At 46.9% G+C, this 17,533-nt stretch overlaps 1 protein-coding gene across 2 annotated transcripts in view; it reads left to right on the forward strand.

Moving 5' to 3' along the window:
- The window catches only part of SCARA3 (scavenger receptor class A member 3), a 48,523-nt gene that overhangs the window by 21,064 nt on the left and 9,926 nt on the right, over positions 1 to 17,533 (forward strand). Inside the window, exons 2-5 of one of the 2 annotated variants that reach the window (XM_032389003.1) lie at positions 753 to 851; positions 2,018 to 2,137; positions 6,577 to 6,675; positions 7,816 to 8,859. In XM_032389003.1, the coding sequence (XP_032244894.1) occupies positions 753 to 851; positions 2,018 to 2,137; positions 6,577 to 6,675; positions 7,816 to 8,859 (1,362 nt within the window). The remainder of the gene's footprint in view (positions 1 to 752; positions 852 to 2,017; positions 2,138 to 6,576; positions 6,676 to 7,815; positions 8,860 to 17,533) is intronic. The other variant, XM_032389004.1, reaches the window with a different exon arrangement.

Raw genomic sequence — 17,533 nt, forward strand, 5'->3', positions numbered from 1 at the left:
CACTCTGCCTATTTTGGGCATCTTTCTCCTCCTCATTTACACAAGACCAGGTCTTGTAAGGAGGAGGTATGAGGTGTCTGGGGGCAAGAGCACTCTTCTGAATGAGGGAATCCATCACCTAGGTCTTATTTAAGGAACACATGATCCCAGGCAACCAGTACCAGATCAGCCTTCCCACATGAGACCTACTCCTCCCATGGTCCCTTCCACACCCTGTCAGGTCCCGGATGAGGCAGTGTGTGAGGCAGAGGTCTGTGACCATCTCCTATCCTCTTCGCTCCCACTTCCTCCTCTCTGCAGGCCCCCAGCTGGGCTGGATGCAGAGTCTTGCAGATTCACCCTTGACCTTGGAGCAAAGGAATTCTGCTTGTGTTACCACGTGCCGGGAAATGGAAGGATGCTGAGCTGGATCAAACAACCGGCTCTTATTCCTTCTTACTCCACCCCAAGGGTTTGAGCAAGGTGCAGAAGACAACAGGCAGTTGAGCTGGCCTGTGTATCTTTACCAGCCTGTGGGAGATCAGAACATCTCCTTACCCACATGTGTTGGGATATCTCAGTTCCTCAGTCACTTGATTCTTACCTCCTTTCCCTTTTCCTCTGCTTACTGTCCGGCCACCTGGAGCTCCAGCAGGCTGACTTGGATTCAAGGGCAGGAGTGGGCCTGGGGTGTGGGGATTGGGGCAGCTGGAGAGGGGTGGGTGTGGCTCCAGGTTCCCACCCCGGGTCTGATCGCACTGGCTCCATCACAGTGAGGTCGCCCACCGGCGACGGAGATGCGTTGTGTGTTACAGAAGAGGAGCTGGCTGGTGACGACGAGGACATGCCGACCTTCCCATGCACACCAGAGGGTAAGGGCCCTGGGGCTGCCCTCTGATCTCCTTGTCCCCATCCCTAGGCTGGTGACTTATTTCTCCACATGGCTTCAAAATCCTGGCTGTCCTTTCTCCACTGCTCCCTGGAGGGTAGAAGGGCAGGGTTGCATCGGCCTGGGTTATGCGGTGTAGATGACGTCAATGTTTGACACAAGTGACATCTGTCTCCAGGCTCCTCCTGAGACCAGTCAGGGACCTCTGCCATCTCCCCCACAGCCTGTCCTCTAACTGGCCCAGAACTGTCCCCTTCACCATATCCCATGCCACCCAAGTGGCTCATCCCCTTGACCTTCTGGACCCACCTGATGGATAATGGATAATCTCAGAAACCAATGCCACCTGAACTGTTACTTAGAGGAGGGCTTCTGGGTGGGTTTCAGGATAGACTAGCATAGCTATTCTCAACCCATGCTGTATATTGTAATCACCCCAGGAAGCCTGTGACCAGCCCTCAGAAATTCTGATTCCTTTTGGTTTGGAGTAGGAAAGGGGCATCAGGAGTTTTAAACGTTCCCAGTACTCATAATGTGCAGCTGAAGTCGAATCTGCCTTAGAAATGTCACAACAGTTTCACAGTTGCATTCCTACTGGACCTTGGCCACCTGGCTTCCTTCTTCTTCCATACCAGGGACCCAGCCGGTGGGCTAAAACCGTTCGTTCCGTTTCCAGGAGAACTCCTTGTCACCTGAGACGTTTGGGGGCTGAGGGGTTTCCCAGGGTGTGTGACTGGTCGGCCCCATACTGAGGAATTCCCACAATAGGAGATTTTTCGAGGCTAAAGCCCAGAATATCCTAGGCACAGTGGGACACGTTAGTCACCCAATGGTGACACAGGCCGGCTGCCCCATGTTGTGGACCATCATAAGGCCAATGTGTCAGGAAGAGGTTGGGCCCATTGATGTTGCCCTAAGAGAGAGGATGGCACTGATGGGGGTGTTCTTTGAAGACCCCGACTCCGGTCTCTTCTATTGCTAAAAGCTCGAGGACCTAGAGAGAACACGGTGAGATGGGCAGACATGAGGATGGGGAACAACTCCCCTTCTGAGGCTGGTTTGAGAGGTGATGAGATAGGTCGGAGCGGGAACATGAACCTGGACCTTCACCTGCAGCCTCAGCCACTGGTCTCCTTTGTCCCCCAACAGACCGGCCGGGGCCCCGTTGCAGCCGCTGCCAGAAGAACCTGTCTTTGCACACATCGGTGCGGATTCTTTACCTCTTCCTGGCCCTGCTGCTAGTGGCCGTGGCCGTGCTGGCCTCCCTGGGTGAGTGCAGGCGCCCCGCAGCCTCGGGGTAGGCCAGCATCTTTCTGGCTGGGGAATCTTCATACTTGATTCAGACTTCAAAGACTGGCCTCTGATTTCCAGTCCGTAAGTAGTTGTGTGGCTTTGAGCGAGGCACTTCCCCTCTCGGGACCTCTGTCTTCCTACTGGTAAGATGAGAGGACAGGACCAGCCCTGTGTTTCCCCGTTTCAGCTCCACGTTGGAATCACCTGGGGGCTTTGAAAAAATACTGGTGCCTGGGCCCCCCGCCCAGGTAATGTACATCCAGGGCTGAGATCCCCGGATTGGGCGATTTCGAAGCCCCTTCCATGGTCTTTGTGAGGTCGGATGGCTGCCTGCGTCAAGGTCATCCCGAGTCTTTGTTAAAATGCAAAGTCCTGGGTCTCACTTGGACCTCGCTGGTTAGAGCGGAGCCCTGCAGGTGAAGGCCAGGGACCTGGAGTGTGGTGGCTGTCATACACACCACAGCTTGTATGGCTATGGTAGCCAACCCAGATGGTGGCGCACAGCCAGGTTCGGGCAACCTCTGCCTTCTGGATGCTAATAGATCATGCTAAACGGAGGGAAACGAATTTGACGGCTTCTCGCTGCAGTCCCAAGCCAGTCAGCTTCAGATTGAGAAAATCCAGATGTCTTTCCTAAGGGAGGCCAGTAGTTTGTTTGTTCCGATGGACTAGACACTGGGGACAAGGCCGGGACTCAGGTGAGACAAGTGAGGAATGGGGGGGCGGGGGTGCCTCAGTCTAGGAGGCACCTGCTCCCGGGCCTGGCTAGAGATATTCAGCAACTGGCTTTCTTGGCTTGAGGGCAAGAGGCCAGCATGCTAATGACTAGAATAGACACTCTAGTCATGTCCCAGGAGTCCTGACGGTTTTAACTAATCCAACAGAAGCCAAGCACCTACTTTGTACCAGGTGATAGGAACATCAAGGTGAGTCCCTCACATTTCACCATCAGAGAGAGCAATTCTCCATTTTGTCTGGGGGATTCTAACCCTTCAAAGAGCATTGAAAATACCGACGTCAGAGCTCCTCCCTCCAGATGAGTGAGATCATAATCTCTGGGTAGGACCTTGGCCTTGCTAGTCTATAAAAGTCCCTCAGGTGATCCCAATGTGCAGCCAGGTTTGAGGACCGTTGATTCAAGAACTTTCCAAGCGCCTCACCCCGTTCAGCCCCACTTCTTTCTACTAAATCACTTCACGGGGCTTGGCTTCTCAGAAAAGGGGCCCAGATCCTGCCCGGGAAGGAGGGAGGAGTTGCTGTCCACCATTATGAGGTAGCAAACAGGACTGAACTTCCCAAGTCTGTTCCTGGCCAGGCCTTATAGGGCCTCAGCTCTCCACACCTGCAGGACCATGAATAAAGCTCCGGGAGCCACAGGCCTGAGCCCAGAGTGGAACACAGGCGCCGACCCGCTTCAGAGGGTGTGGACAGTGATGGAGTGCCCACCAAGTGCCAGGTCCTAGCGCATACATGATATCCACGAATCATCTCAACGAGCCCCGAAATGGGAGGCCGACCTCATTCCACATATCTGGGAAGGTGAAATGATTTGCCCTAAGATCCAGAGTGAATGAGCAGAAGATCATAATAATTTGCGGGTGAGGAGTGCATTCGGGGCATCCAGGGAGAATTTTAGGCTTCCTTTTTGTTTTTGTCTCCAGCCTGGGTATCCCAAGTCCCTAGAGTAGAGCTGACACCATCCTGACCTGGTTGGTAGGTGCTCAATAATATTCGTCAAATGAATGACTAGAGATTTGTGAGTATATATGTGGACCGTCCTTGTCAAGGTACTATGGTCAGGACTGTGGATAAAGTCCAGAGGGTTGAGCAAAATCAGTCTTCCTCATAGGGACTTGGAAAATCCACTTATTCATTTAATTGGATTATCTGTTGCATGCATACTATAAGCCAAGAACTGTGATAGGCACTGGGCATATACTGCTTAATAAAATATAGGCCTTGTCTTTATGGAGCTTATAATCTAGAGCAAGGTATTTGGCAAATATCCTGTAAAGGGCTAGGTAGTAAATATTTTAGGATTTACGGGCCACACATGGTCATTGTCAAAACCACTCTGCCATCGTAAAGCCAGAGACAATACATAAATGAATGGAGATGACTTTGTTCCAACAAAGTGACCCTGGGTTAGATTCGGCATGCAGATCCTGCTTTGCCAACCCTAGGCCTAGAGCAATAACCTATGAACTTTTTTTGACCGTGCACCCCATCAATAAAAAGTTTGATTTAAAATACATCAGGGGTGCCTGGGTGGCTCAGTTGTTAAGCATCTGCCTTCGGCTCAGGTCATGATCCCGGGGTCCTGGGATCGAACCCCGCATCGGGCTCCCTGCTCAGCGGGAAGCCTGCTTCTCCCTCTCCCACTCCCCCTGCTTGTGTTCCCTCTCTCGCTGTATCTCTGTCTGTCAAATAAATAAATAAAATCTTTAAGAAAAAACAAAATAAAATGCATCAAAAAATTAGATGGGCTGATGAATGGATAAAAAGATAAAATGGGCAGATGTACAAGAAAGTAAATATAGTAAAATGTTAATTATAGAAAGTAGACAGTAGATACACTACTGCCCACTGTACGAGTAGGACAGTCACTGTCCAAGCCTTGATTACTGTGTTTGAAAATTTTTATACTTACATATTAGGAAAGAAAAAAATGATAATCTCACACCTGTAAAATATACGTATTTATTTATAAATTATATATGTGTACTTTTTTTAGTATACATTATAAGACATAATTTTGAAAGGATGAGAAAAAAATAAGATCTAAAAAGTAAGGAAAACAGTAAACAAATTAATATGTGATTACAAATCTTGAAATGCACAGTGAAGAAATGAACAGGGTGAATTACATGAATGAACCCTTGGCTATTGGCTTGGAGGTAGACTTTATAAAGCATTAGGATAGGAATCCAAGTCATTCAGCTTCTCTATGCCTCTGTCCCCCCCATCTATATAAGCAATTTTAATTTGGGTAAGGCTCAAATGGAATAATAAATACTATAAACTCTAGGGAACTGTTCCTAGGATCTCTCAACATGTCACTGCTAGTATTTAAGTCTCAACAGCTCTGAGATGTACAATGTTAATTAAAAGCCAGAGATTCCAAAAAAATGGAATTTTGGAGCTGAGAAGAACATTAGAAGTCATCTAGCTTCATACTTTCCTTCTACAGATGACTCAGTCAAGCTGCAGAAAGATTAACTGACTTGCCTGAAGATACCCAACAAATCTGAGGCAAATGTGGACCAGAAGTTGCACTCCCTAACTCTGTTGTTGGGGGTCTTTCCATCCCCCGGAACTTACCTTCATAGGCTCTGTGGGAAGCATCTTGTCTACCCCGTCCTCTGCTCTCACTTCCCCATCCAACCAGGCATTTGCTAGAGAAAGCCAGGGATCCTGCTGCTGCCCAGATGTGCTCTAACCCCTGGCCAGCACTGACCCCTGAGAAGCTGGTATAAGCTGGTAAAATCTTTCCTAGGGGTCACTTTGGAACCATGTGTCCAACTTCAAAAATATTAATACCCTTCGACCCATTAATTCTACTTCAAGCAATTTATCCTAAGAGAATAACCATATACACACAACCATCAAATATAAGGATTATTTCTAGGAACAAGTGTTACTCATATTTACATATCAAGTTTTATTTGTAGGCTCAGAAGGGTCCCCCAACCACAGGGGATTTTTATATAATCGCTGAGTCATTTATATAGAGTATGATACAGACATTAAAATTAATGATCTTAAAAGTGATTTAAACCTCAATAGGAAAATGTCCATGACATGATACCAGTGAAGCAAAATGAAAGAAAATAGATGAGATATTCCAAACATTCCAGGTTTCTGTTGTTGTTTTCTAAAAGAGTATACATATATCTATGTAACTACAGAATGGTTATGGAGAAAAGTAAGAGTCTAAGAGATACACGAAGATATTGATGGCTATTATCTCTCAGTGGTAGGATTAAAAATAATTTTTATATTCTTTTTGTGTTTTTTTTTTTCTTAATTTTCCCTATTCTAGTCTAGCCTGTGGTCAGGTCCTAGTTTTAAAATCTGGAGGGGGATATATATATGTATACACACACACACACACACATACATATACATATATACACACAAGTATATGTATACATACATGTAAACACTTAAGGGAGATGTATAAAGAGATATAGATCTGCCTAGATCTATAGATAGATGTAGATATATATTTTTAAGGAATGCATGACGAACTCTGGCCATAAGAAGCATCTTCCCTTACCACCACTGAAAAGCCCCATAGAAGGGTGAAAGGTTTTGGTGGCAGAGAGGCTGGTAAAAATACCTTCTCAATAAATGATTGCCATTTCTCTGAACTAAGACCCTGCCCCAGTTTCTCATCTGTATTTCCCATACAGTTTTCAGGAAAGTGGACTCTCTCTCAGAAGACATCTCCCTGGCCCAGGCCATTTATGACAAGAAGCTTATGTCTATGCAGGAAAATCTCCAAGGACTGGGTAAGTGTCCAGTATCCAGGTGTGCTCATGAGTATGAAGGGAGACCAGTATTAATGGGGGAGGGGCGAGTGTCCACCTCAGGCCATGGTGCCCTGGAGTAGGGCAGCCTTCACCAGCCTTCCAGGCACAAGGGAAAGGCAGCTATGGCTCCCTTCCTCCCTGTCCACTCAGAGAGGGCTGCTGCCCTGGGATTCACCCAGCACTGGGGTCAAGGCTTCTGTGAGTGGTACGGATCTAGCTGGAGCCTACAGGTAGAGAAGGAACCCAAAGACACTCAATTCCTCAGTCATCCTTATGTATCTGAGATTATTATTATTTTTTAAAGATTTATGTATTTATTTGAGAAAGAAAGCGCAAGTGCAAGCAGGGGGTGGGGCCGAGAGAGAGAGAGAGAGAAGCAGACTCCCCGCTGAGCAAGGAGCCCAACCCAGGGCTCGATCCCAGGACCCTGAGATCATAACCTGAGCCAAAATCAAGAGTCAGACGCTTAACGGACTGCGTCACCCAGCCACCCAGAAATTATTTTTAAGAACTTCCAAAGCCTCTTGATAAGTCTACCCTACCCTACCCTACCCTACCAATTCATGATACTCTTTATCTCCTGCTTTAACCAGGGACCTTCTCGTTCTGAGACTGAGACAGAAGGAGCCACAATAGAATGTGTAGAGGTGGCCTGCCCTAACAGAAAGAGAAAGTACTAGCTGAGTGATATTTGGCAAGCCTCTTCTCTGTGCCTCATTTCTCGACTGTCACAGGGAGAAATAATCCCCACACCATCTTTTCCCCATAAGTTTATCGATAGCAAATATAAAAATATTTGGAGAAATACTAAGATAAAGTGTAAATGGGTGGTTCTTGGCAACCTTAGAAAGTTATGAAGGTATATATTCTCGAGAATTTGGTGGCGAGATGGAAAAAAATGTCCCCACTTCTACATTTCATGTCAGAGTAAAGACATTTGGTAAAATAATATTTCATAGAGATGATAAGGCTTTTCCAAAAAGGATTTCCTAGCAGGCTTAGGATAGGAAGAGGGATCAGGAAGCCACTTGACAATCCATTATGCTCTGAAATAGGTAAAGAAGCAACTTTGTCCCATGATCCTTCTGCAACTCAAAATGTTGTCTCTTTCCCCTGAAGATCTGAAAGCCCCAAACAACTGTTCCTTCTGCCACGAGGCTGGGCAGCTGGAGCAAGAGATCAGAAAACTGCAGGAGGAGCTGGAGGGTATTCAGAAGATGCTTCTGGCCCAGGAGGTGCAGCTGGACCAGACCTCTCAGACCCACGAGCTGCTCTCCACCACCAGCAGTCAGATCTCCCAGGAGATGGGCAGTTGTTCATTCTCCATCCACCAGGTCAACCAGTCTCTGGGGCTCTTTCTTGCCCAGGTGAGAGGCTGGCAGGCCACCACGGCTGGCCTGGACCTCTCTCTGAAGGACCTCACCCAGGACTGCTATGATGTCAAGGCTACAGTCCACCAGATCAACTTCACTGTGGGGCAGACTTCGGAGTGGATCCACGGGATCCGGCGGAAGACTGACGAGGAGACCCTGACCCTCCAGAAGATTGTCACCGACTGGCAAAACTACACCCGGCTCTTCAGCAGCCTGCGCACCACCACAGCCAAGACCGGAGAAGCAGTCAAGAACATCCAGGCCACCCTGGGGGTCTCCTCCCAGCGCATCAGCCAGAATGCCGAGAGCATGCACGACTTGGTGCTGCAGGTCATGGGCCTGCAGCTGCAGCTGGATAACATCTCGTCCTTCCTGGACGACCACGAAGAGAACATGCATGATCTGCAATACCACACCCGCTATGCCCAGAACCGCACGGTGGAGAGGTTCGAGACGCTAGAAGGACGCATGACTTCGCATGAGATCGAGATCGGCACCATCTTCACCAACATCAATGCCACCGACAACCACGTGCACAGCATGCTCAAGTACCTGGACGATGTGCGGCTCTCCTGCACGCTGGGCTTCCACACCCACGCCGAGGAGCTCTACTACCTGAACAAGTCCGTCTCCCTCATGCTGGGCACCACAGACCTGCTCCGGGAGCACTTCAGCCTGCTCAGTGCGCGGCTGGACTTCAACGTCCGAAACCTCTCATTGATCGTGGAGGAGATGAAGGCTGTGGACACGCAGCATGGAGAAATCCTTCGCAACGTCACCATCCTAAGAGGTAAGAGCCAGACTTGGGCCACACCTGCTATGGAGCTCTCAGAGGGCTGTGGTGATCTTGCCCGACGCAGAAGTACCTGGTTTCAGGCAAAAGTCTTGGTAGGCTCATGCAATCCTGTAGCAAATGCCTAGGGCAACTGGAAGCTTTAAAACACAGTTGCTCCCCTTTATCTGTGGTTTCAATTTTCTCCTAATGAGGTATCCCCAGAAGGTCAATAGTAGCCTAATGCTATGTCACAACGGCTGTGTCCTTCACCTCACTTCATCTCATCACTTAGGCATTTTATCATCTTAGGTCATCACAAGAAGGGCAAATGCAGTACCATAGATATTTTGAGATAGAGAGAGACAACTTTCACGAAATGCCTAATTTATGCATTAAACTTTATCATAGGTAAGTATATATAGGAAAAAGCAGGCTATATAGGGGGGTCTTGGAACATATCCATCACAGATAAGGGAGGTCTACTGTACCTACAAACCTCTTTTGTAAAGGTGCTATGACTCCTAACTTTGCCTGCCATACAAAACTGGATTTTCGTACATGGATGTGTTTGATTGTGTCCACACAGAGAAATAGAGAGACCTCGTCTTGGAAACTCTGTTTTCTCATTTTCTCCCTTCCACCCCATCACTGGGGTACTCAGCCACCTGCCCCTTGGGATGTTCATTACTCTGATGCTCTCTTCTCCTCTCCTCTCACCCCTGCATTAGTCAGGGTTCTCCAGAAAAACAGAACCACTGAGAGAGAGAGAGAGATTATTTTAAAAATTGGCTCATGTAATTAGGGAGGCTGGCAAGTCCAAAATCTGCTCAACTGATGTTCCAGTTTGAGTCGGAAGGCCAGATGCTGCTGTAGAACAGGAAGAGATGATGGGGAGTTTGAAGGCCATCAGGCAGGAGAATTCTCTTTTACTTATGAGAGGGTCAGTCTTTGGTTCTATTCAGGTCTTCAACTGATTAGATGAGGCCCACCACATTGAGGAGAACAATCTGCTTTACTCAGTACCAGTTTAAATGTTAGTCTCATCCATAAACACTCCTACAGACACATCCAGAATAATGTTTGGCCAAATGTCTGGCCACTCTGTGGTCCAGTCAAGTTGACACATAAAATTAACCACCACAAGTCAACTTGGCACCCATACACATCTCCTTAAATAATACTTAATCCCCAAATGGAGATACTAACAAGGTTACAATTCTGCCTAATGCTCATGATGTGAGTATCCTGTGTACAATCAAAACCACACTAACCCCTTCCCCAGAAGAGAAGGTAAAATCCTTGAGGGATATTTACTTTTCCCTTTGATATCTCATAATTTATATACTATGACATAAAGTTAACAATACTGTGATATAAAGTCAATATATTTTATATTTTATGTTACATGATAAGGGGATAAGAGAGGGAAGAAAGCAAAAATACTTACTATATATATATATATATATTTATATATTTATAACACAACAAGGAGGAAATACTCTTGACAAGGAGTACATGGTCATAGCTGGTATCTATAACTTCCTCCTTCCACTACCCATCTGTATTTTCTTTTCCCTCGGCAAGCACCTCAGCTGGTTGTTATTCTTTACCTGGTAGGGTGATCCAAACCTTCATTCCCAATCTAGGGTCCTTCCTAGATTGGACTGGGCCGTTAGAGTTTTCCAGTGAATTTATTTCAGGGCATGGTAGCACCGAGAGACACTCTTCGGGATCTTCTGAATTCCAGACATGCTCTCCCTTACCTCCATTTTAGAGTAGTGGACCAGTTTCTCCTTGGTAGTCAGGATCAGTCACCTCAGTCAGCACAATAACTTCTTTGCCTATTAATTCAGAGCCGTGAGAAGCCCAAAGTGACTAGGCAGCAGTCTTAACTTCCAGTTCAATGGAGTCATTGTTGTATCTCCTGGCAGAAACATTCCTTCCTTTGGAACAAAGATCTCTAAGCCAGCAGAGCATAAGGTTGTGGGAATAAGAAGCAAACATTTTGCTAGTGGGTCACTAGGGGTGATAGTGGGTGGTGTCTTTCCCATCTCCACCCCTTGATCCCAGTTCCAGTGAATCCTGGCTATCAGAGGAACAGCACCATATATACTGGACACTGATTCAGACCATATACAGCCCTGCAAGACATGGCCACCTAGCTAGCACTGGAACTGGGTCTTCAAAGGCCATTTCAATCTTCTGTCAAGCCGGCTGTGTCAAGATGGTGGGGACCGTGGTAACACCAGGGAATTCCATGATCATGGGCCCATTGTTGAACTTTATTTGCTGTGAAGTGATTTCCTTGATCAGAAGCAATGCTACACTGGAATACCATGGAATACCACGATGGTGGATAATGCATTCTGTATGGTATTTTTTGGCACAAGCACTTCATGCAGGGAAGGCAAATGCATATCCAGAGTAAGTTTCTATTCCAGCAGGAACAAAACATTGCCCCTTCCATGATGGATGTGGTCCAGTGTAATTAACCTGCCACCAGGTAGCTGGCTGATCACCCTGTGGAATGGTGCCATATTGGGGATTTGTTGGTGGTCTCTGCAGTTGAAGATTAGGCACTTGGCAGTAGCCATAGCCAGGTTGGCCTTGGTGACTGGAAGTCCATGTCGCTGACCCCATGCACAAAATCCATCCCTGTCATCGTGGCCACTTTGTTCATGAGCCCATTGGGCGGTGACAGGGGTGACAGAAGGCTGACTGGTATCCCATATTGGTCATGCTATATCCACTTGACTATTAGAATCCTCCTCTGTTGAGCTCACCCTTTGGAGAACATTCACAGAGGACACAAATGTCTTCACATTTTTTTTGCCCCTACAGAGAGGACTCTCCACATACCTCTTCCCCAAATTTTCTTGTGACCAGTTTTCCAATTGTATTTCTTCTAAGTCCCTGACCATCCAGCCAAACCATTGGCCACAGCCCATGAAGCAGGTGATAATCACACATCTGATAATTTCTTCTTCCAAGCAAGCACGACGGCCAGGTACACTGCCAGAAATTCTGCCCATTGGGAAGGTGTTCGGTCACCACTGTCCTTCAGGGAAGTCCCTTCAAGTTGTAATGTAGCAGCTGTCCACTTTCAAGTGATGCCTGCATATCATGCAGAACCAATTGTAAACTAGGTCAGAATCTTCTCTTCCTCTGTTAGCTGGTCATAGGGAACTCCCCATAATACCATCGGTGCAGGCTGGGAGAGGAGGTAGTATAGTAGGAGGGGGGACCATGGGTACTTGGGCCACTTTATCCTGTAACTTACTTGTGCATTCAGGGCCTACTCAGGCCTGATTACATATATACCACTTCCATTGGATTATGGAATGTGGCTCTGTATGCCCAGCTTTATAACTTGGTGGGTCAGAAAGTACCCAGTTCAAGATGGGCAGCTCAGGTCTCATGGTAACTAGATGGTCCTTGGCTAGCATCTAGTCTCTACCCAAGCCCTATAATAGCCCAAGAGCTTCTCAAAAGGAGAGTAGTGATCCACAGAGGATGGCATGGCTTTGCTTCAAAATCCTAAGGGTCTATAGTGCAGTTCACTTATAGGGATCTGTCAAAGGCCCTAAACAGCATCCCTATCTGCCACCACCACTTTAAGCACCATTGGGTCTGCTGGATCATATGGCCCAAGTGGCAAAGCAGCTTAACCAGTAGTCCGGACCTGTTTCAGAGCCTTCTCTTGTCCTGGGTCCCACTCAAAACCAGCATGCTTTCAGATCATTCAGTAAATGGGCTGGAATAACACACCCAAGTGAGGAATGTGTATGTTGTCTCCAAAATCCAAAGAGGCCCACTAGGTGTGCCTCTTTTTTAATTGTAGGAGGGGCCAAATGGAAAAGTTATTCTTCACCTTAGAAGGGATATCTCAACATGGCCACATCACTGGACCACTAAAAATTTTACTGAGATAAAAGGCCCTTGAATTTTTTTTTTTTAATTTATTTGAGAGAGACAGAGAGAGAGAGCATGAGTGGAGAGAGGGAGAAGGGGGCTCCCTGCTCAGCAGGGAGCCTGATGCAGGGCTTGATCCCAGGAACCTGAGATCATGACCTGAGCCGAAGGCAGACGCTTAACCAACTGAGCCACCCAGGTGCCCCAAAGATCCTTGAATTTTTGTCGTATTTATGTCCCCTGCTCTGACACATAAATGTCTCACAAAGCCAGCTACTACTTGCCCGCTAGGTTCAATCAGTGTAATATCATCAATGTAGTGCAAAGGAGAACAAGTTCCCTAGGAACTGAAGTATGACATAGAGCTGGAGCATCGAGATCCCCTGAGGCAGGACAGTGAAGGTGTATTGCTGGTCTTGCCAGCTGGAAGCAAACTGCTTCTGGTGGGCCTTATGAACAGGTATGGACAAAAAAGCATTTCCCAAATCAATAGCTGCATCCCGGGGATGCGCTAATTTTCTCAAGCAATGAAGCTGCCTCTGGTACAGCAGCTACGGTTGGAATCCCAACCTGGTTCAGCTTGTGAACATCCACTGTCATTCGCCAAGGTCCACCTGTCCTCTGCACCGGCCAAATCAGCAAATTTCAAGTTCTTGGTGGGGGCACTAATCTCTGCAGTCCCTCCAGGAATGCAGGATTGCGTTCAGTTAACTATTTTCCTAGGTAAAGGCAGTGCCTCTTGGCCTTTTGCACCATAATACCCCTTACTCCATAGATCAGGGAACCAATGTGAGATTCTGCCAGCTTCTCAGGATGTCTGTTCCAGTCATGCATTCCAGAACTCGGAAAACAACCACAGGGTGGATTCAGGGACCCACTGGGCCTCCTGTGAGATGGGCCTGAGTTAAAACCCCATTGATCACCTGACCTCCATAAGCCCCTGCTCTGACTGGAGGACCACAGTGGTGTTTGGGTCTCCTGGAATCAGTGTCCGCTCAGAGCCAGCAGTCCCCCAAAGGGATGATTATTTCCTTTTCCCCAGTGTACAGTTATCCTGGTAAAAAGCTGTAGGTCCCATTGGGGAAGGCTAGGAAGATTAACAGAATAAATATTTGGTGTATACTGGGGTCCTTCCTCAAGGGTACCCAGCTTCCCTTTCATTTAAGTCATTCTGGGTTTGTAAACTGGCTCAAGTCCGAGGAGAAGCCATGACTGTTTTTATAATTTGGATTAGACTTTTGTTCACTTGACCTAGAACTTCTCCGCTTATTCAGAACAAGTAAGAATTTAGTAGGCTTCCTATCTATTTCACTTCTAGGCACACTATGACCAACTAGCCAACGCCATGGGTCTGTGCACGTCAGCCTATCCCCATCACTGCGTTGACTCTGCTATTATGGTATCCATGCTCTCCTTGCCTTAGGCAGTTGAGTGCCACCATTAGGTATCTGCCATCCCAGGACCCATTTACTCTCATTGTGGTTAGGTTTCCCAGTTCAGTGACTGCAGCTCTCCCTGCAAGTTCTGGCTTACAAAGAATGATCACAGAGCTCTTCAAGGATTCTAAGACTCTCCTCACAGATTTATTTCTCACAGTCATGGTGAAAGGCATGTCTTCTGGACCTTCCCAGGGAAGGTGAGTGGGTCTCGGATGACAAACCCATTCCAACATCCCACCTTCCCTGTCTTTGAATCCCTTTCTTTACATGAAATCAAGGCAGATCCAGCATTTCTCTCTCACTCACTGTGGGACACCTTTTGGCCCATGCTTCAGCCAACCAACCAAACACACTGTTAGACCCTTTCTAACTCCTCAAGATGCAACATTACATAGAAAATCTCTGCTTAGTCAGCCCCTATCAATAAATTCTGCCTGATCCAACATTATGTTTCTTCCACCATTATCCTGCCCCTCTAGTATCCATTTCCACAAATACTCCCCAGATTTCTATCTGCATGAATTAGAAAACTCAAGTAGTTTTTTTGGAGTATAGCACACCACCTCATGGGTCATACTTTGTACCTCACCTTTAGGGTCCTGGTGAGAACTGAGTCTAGTTATAGGTCTAGAAGCAAAGAGGGGTGGTGGAGGTGCGTCCTCAGGAGCATCAGCATTGTCTTGCTTGGCAGTGGGGGAGGCCACTGCCCTCTCCTCAGGCAGTGCAGGCTTCAGACAGGGGTTGAGAGGTCATTTTTTTAAAAAAGATTTATTTATTATTTTAGAGAAAGAGAGAGTGCAGTGGGGAGAGGCAGAGGGAGAGGGAGAATCTCAAGCAGACTCCATCTGAGTATGGAGCCCAATGCGGGGCTCAATCCCACAACCCTGAGATCATGACCTGAGCTAAAATCAAGAGTCAGATGCTTAACTGACTGAGCCACCTGGGTGTTCTGAGAAGTCACTTTTACTGGGGGTGGAGAAACTGTTTCCACTGTCAAAGATGACTCATCATAATTTAGGAGTCCAGTGTCCCCAGATCCATCAGGGTCTCCCCAAATATCCCCATTCCAATTTTTAGGATCCCATTCCTTCCCAGTCAATGCCTTTACTTTAACAGCAGACACCCTGGGAAGCTGGGAATTCAATCCACATTGCAATTCGGCCAGTCACAGGATGAGATATGCTAGATTTTCAACAATCTCATCCCCATATCTACAGGGGATAAAGGCAGACATAGAAGCTTGCAGGTCATTTATGTGACACTTGAGCTGGAAATTTGAATCCTAAGCTCAACCTTTTCTTTCCGTACTTTGTCCAGTAACATCAGGAGCAACCAATCCTCATTATATTCATTATTTTGACAAAAAGTATTCGAAAGTATCATACACATGGTCACCCAGATCCTTGCCTCTCATAAGTGGTTGATGAGGAGTCTCCAGTACTTTTCATATCTCTATTATCACATCATACCTTGGACTATTAGGCTATCTTTACTACTTAGACATAAGGTCATTAGCATCTTTAAATCTTAGAGAGTCAATTCCAGAAACCCCAGATCAATTTAGAAAACTCATCTTTAAAATTCTGTTCCTTTAGAATCACTCTTGGTACCCAAGTCTGTATTAGTCAGGGTTCTCCAGAGAAACAGAACCAACCAACAGGATATATATATCCTGTGTCCATTAGGATCTCTGAAAAGAGAGATTGATTTACTATAAGGAATTGAAGGAGTTGGCTCACATGGTATAGAAGCCAGGAAAGCCCAAGATCTTCAGGGTGAGTCAGCAAGCAGGAGACCTGGGAGAGCCAATGGTTTAATTACAATCTGAGTCCAAAAGTCTGAGACCCAGGAGAGCTGATGGTGTAGCTGCAGTCTGAAGGCTGGCAGGCTCAAGGCCCAGGAAGAGCCAATGTTTCAGTTCAAACCCAAAGGCAAGAAAGAGCTGATGTCCCAGTTTGAAGCAGTCAGGCAGGAGGAGTTCCTTCTTAGCCTTTTTGTTCTAGTAAGGCCTTCAACTGATTGAACGAGGCCCACCCACATTGTGGATTTACTCAGTCTACTGATTCAAATATTAATCTCATCCAAAAGCACCCTCACAGGCATACCTGGAATAACGTTTGACCAAATATCTGGGCACCCCATGGCCCGGTCAAGTTGACTCATGAAATTAACTATCAGATCTGAGAAAGAAGGAGGAATAAGTCAAGCATAACAGGGTCAGCATGGATGAGCAGAAGAGTTCCAGGTGGAGAGAGTGACACATACAAAGACCCTGGGGAAAGCGTATGGCATACACATTACCTTCTTTCATTCCCAGGATCCTTGAAACCCAAAAAGCCTGCAGTGAAGAACTGGGTACCACATGAGGTCTAGCCAAACTCGCACAGCTATCAAGGAATGGACACAGGATTCAAATTCAAGGCAGTTCAGATCCAAAGTTGCAACCTGCCTCGAATGGCCTTCTCCAAAGTCACATAAAACCTTGTCCCTCTAAAAGCACCCGAGCAAATGCAATGTGCTCCTCGGTGACAGCGCAGGATGTTCAGCGGCATTGCTGTCTACTCCCCATCAATTTCCCCAGCCAGGGGCTGGCCTCCTCTTCCCCTCGGGGTACCTCCATCCCCAGCTTATCCCTAGATTCCATATCGAAGGTGGGTTCCCTGGACTACTCCTTCAGTTCACTTGAAATGCTCTATGGCTTCTGCTTATGAGAACTTCATTGTGAAATAAACACCGTATTCATCTGCTCAGGTTGCTGTTGCAAAGTACCACAGACTAGGAGGCTTAAAGAACAGAAATGTATTGTCTCACAACTCTGGAGGCCAGAAGTCTGAGATCGAGGTGTCGGCAGGATTGGTTCCTCCCAAGGGCCGTGAGGCTCTGTTCCAGGCCTTGAATTGGATGTGGCCGGCTTCTCCTTGGGTCTTGTCATTTTCTCTCTGTGCGGGTCTGTCTCTGTATCCAGTTTCCCCTTTTCATAAAGACACCAGTCATACTGGATTTGGCGTTACCTAATGGCCACATTTAAAATTCATTCTGTGAGGACTCTGTCTCCAAGGAAGGTCATATTCCAAGGTACTGGGGGTTAGGACTTCAGAATATGAATTTTGAGGGGACACAACTCAATCCCAAACAAATACTATTACTTTTTCATTCTACTCTTTCACAGCAGTATTCCCAACAGTTTTTCTCTTGGAAAGGAGTCCAAAAGACTCCTAATCGGGATTCTTTTATCCTAGGAATCTGGATGGCTATACCCAGGTTCCCTGGACCCTTCCTGAGGAAGCCTGTGTCTTTGTGGAAAGAATGTTCAACCTGAAAATATAACTAGTCTTCGC

This window comes from Phoca vitulina, unplaced genomic scaffold (assembly GCF_004348235.1).
Source record: "Phoca vitulina isolate PV1807 unplaced genomic scaffold, GSC_HSeal_1.0 scaffold53, whole genome shotgun sequence".
In the NCBI taxonomy this organism is placed as follows: domain Eukaryota; kingdom Metazoa; phylum Chordata; class Mammalia; order Carnivora; family Phocidae; genus Phoca; species Phoca vitulina.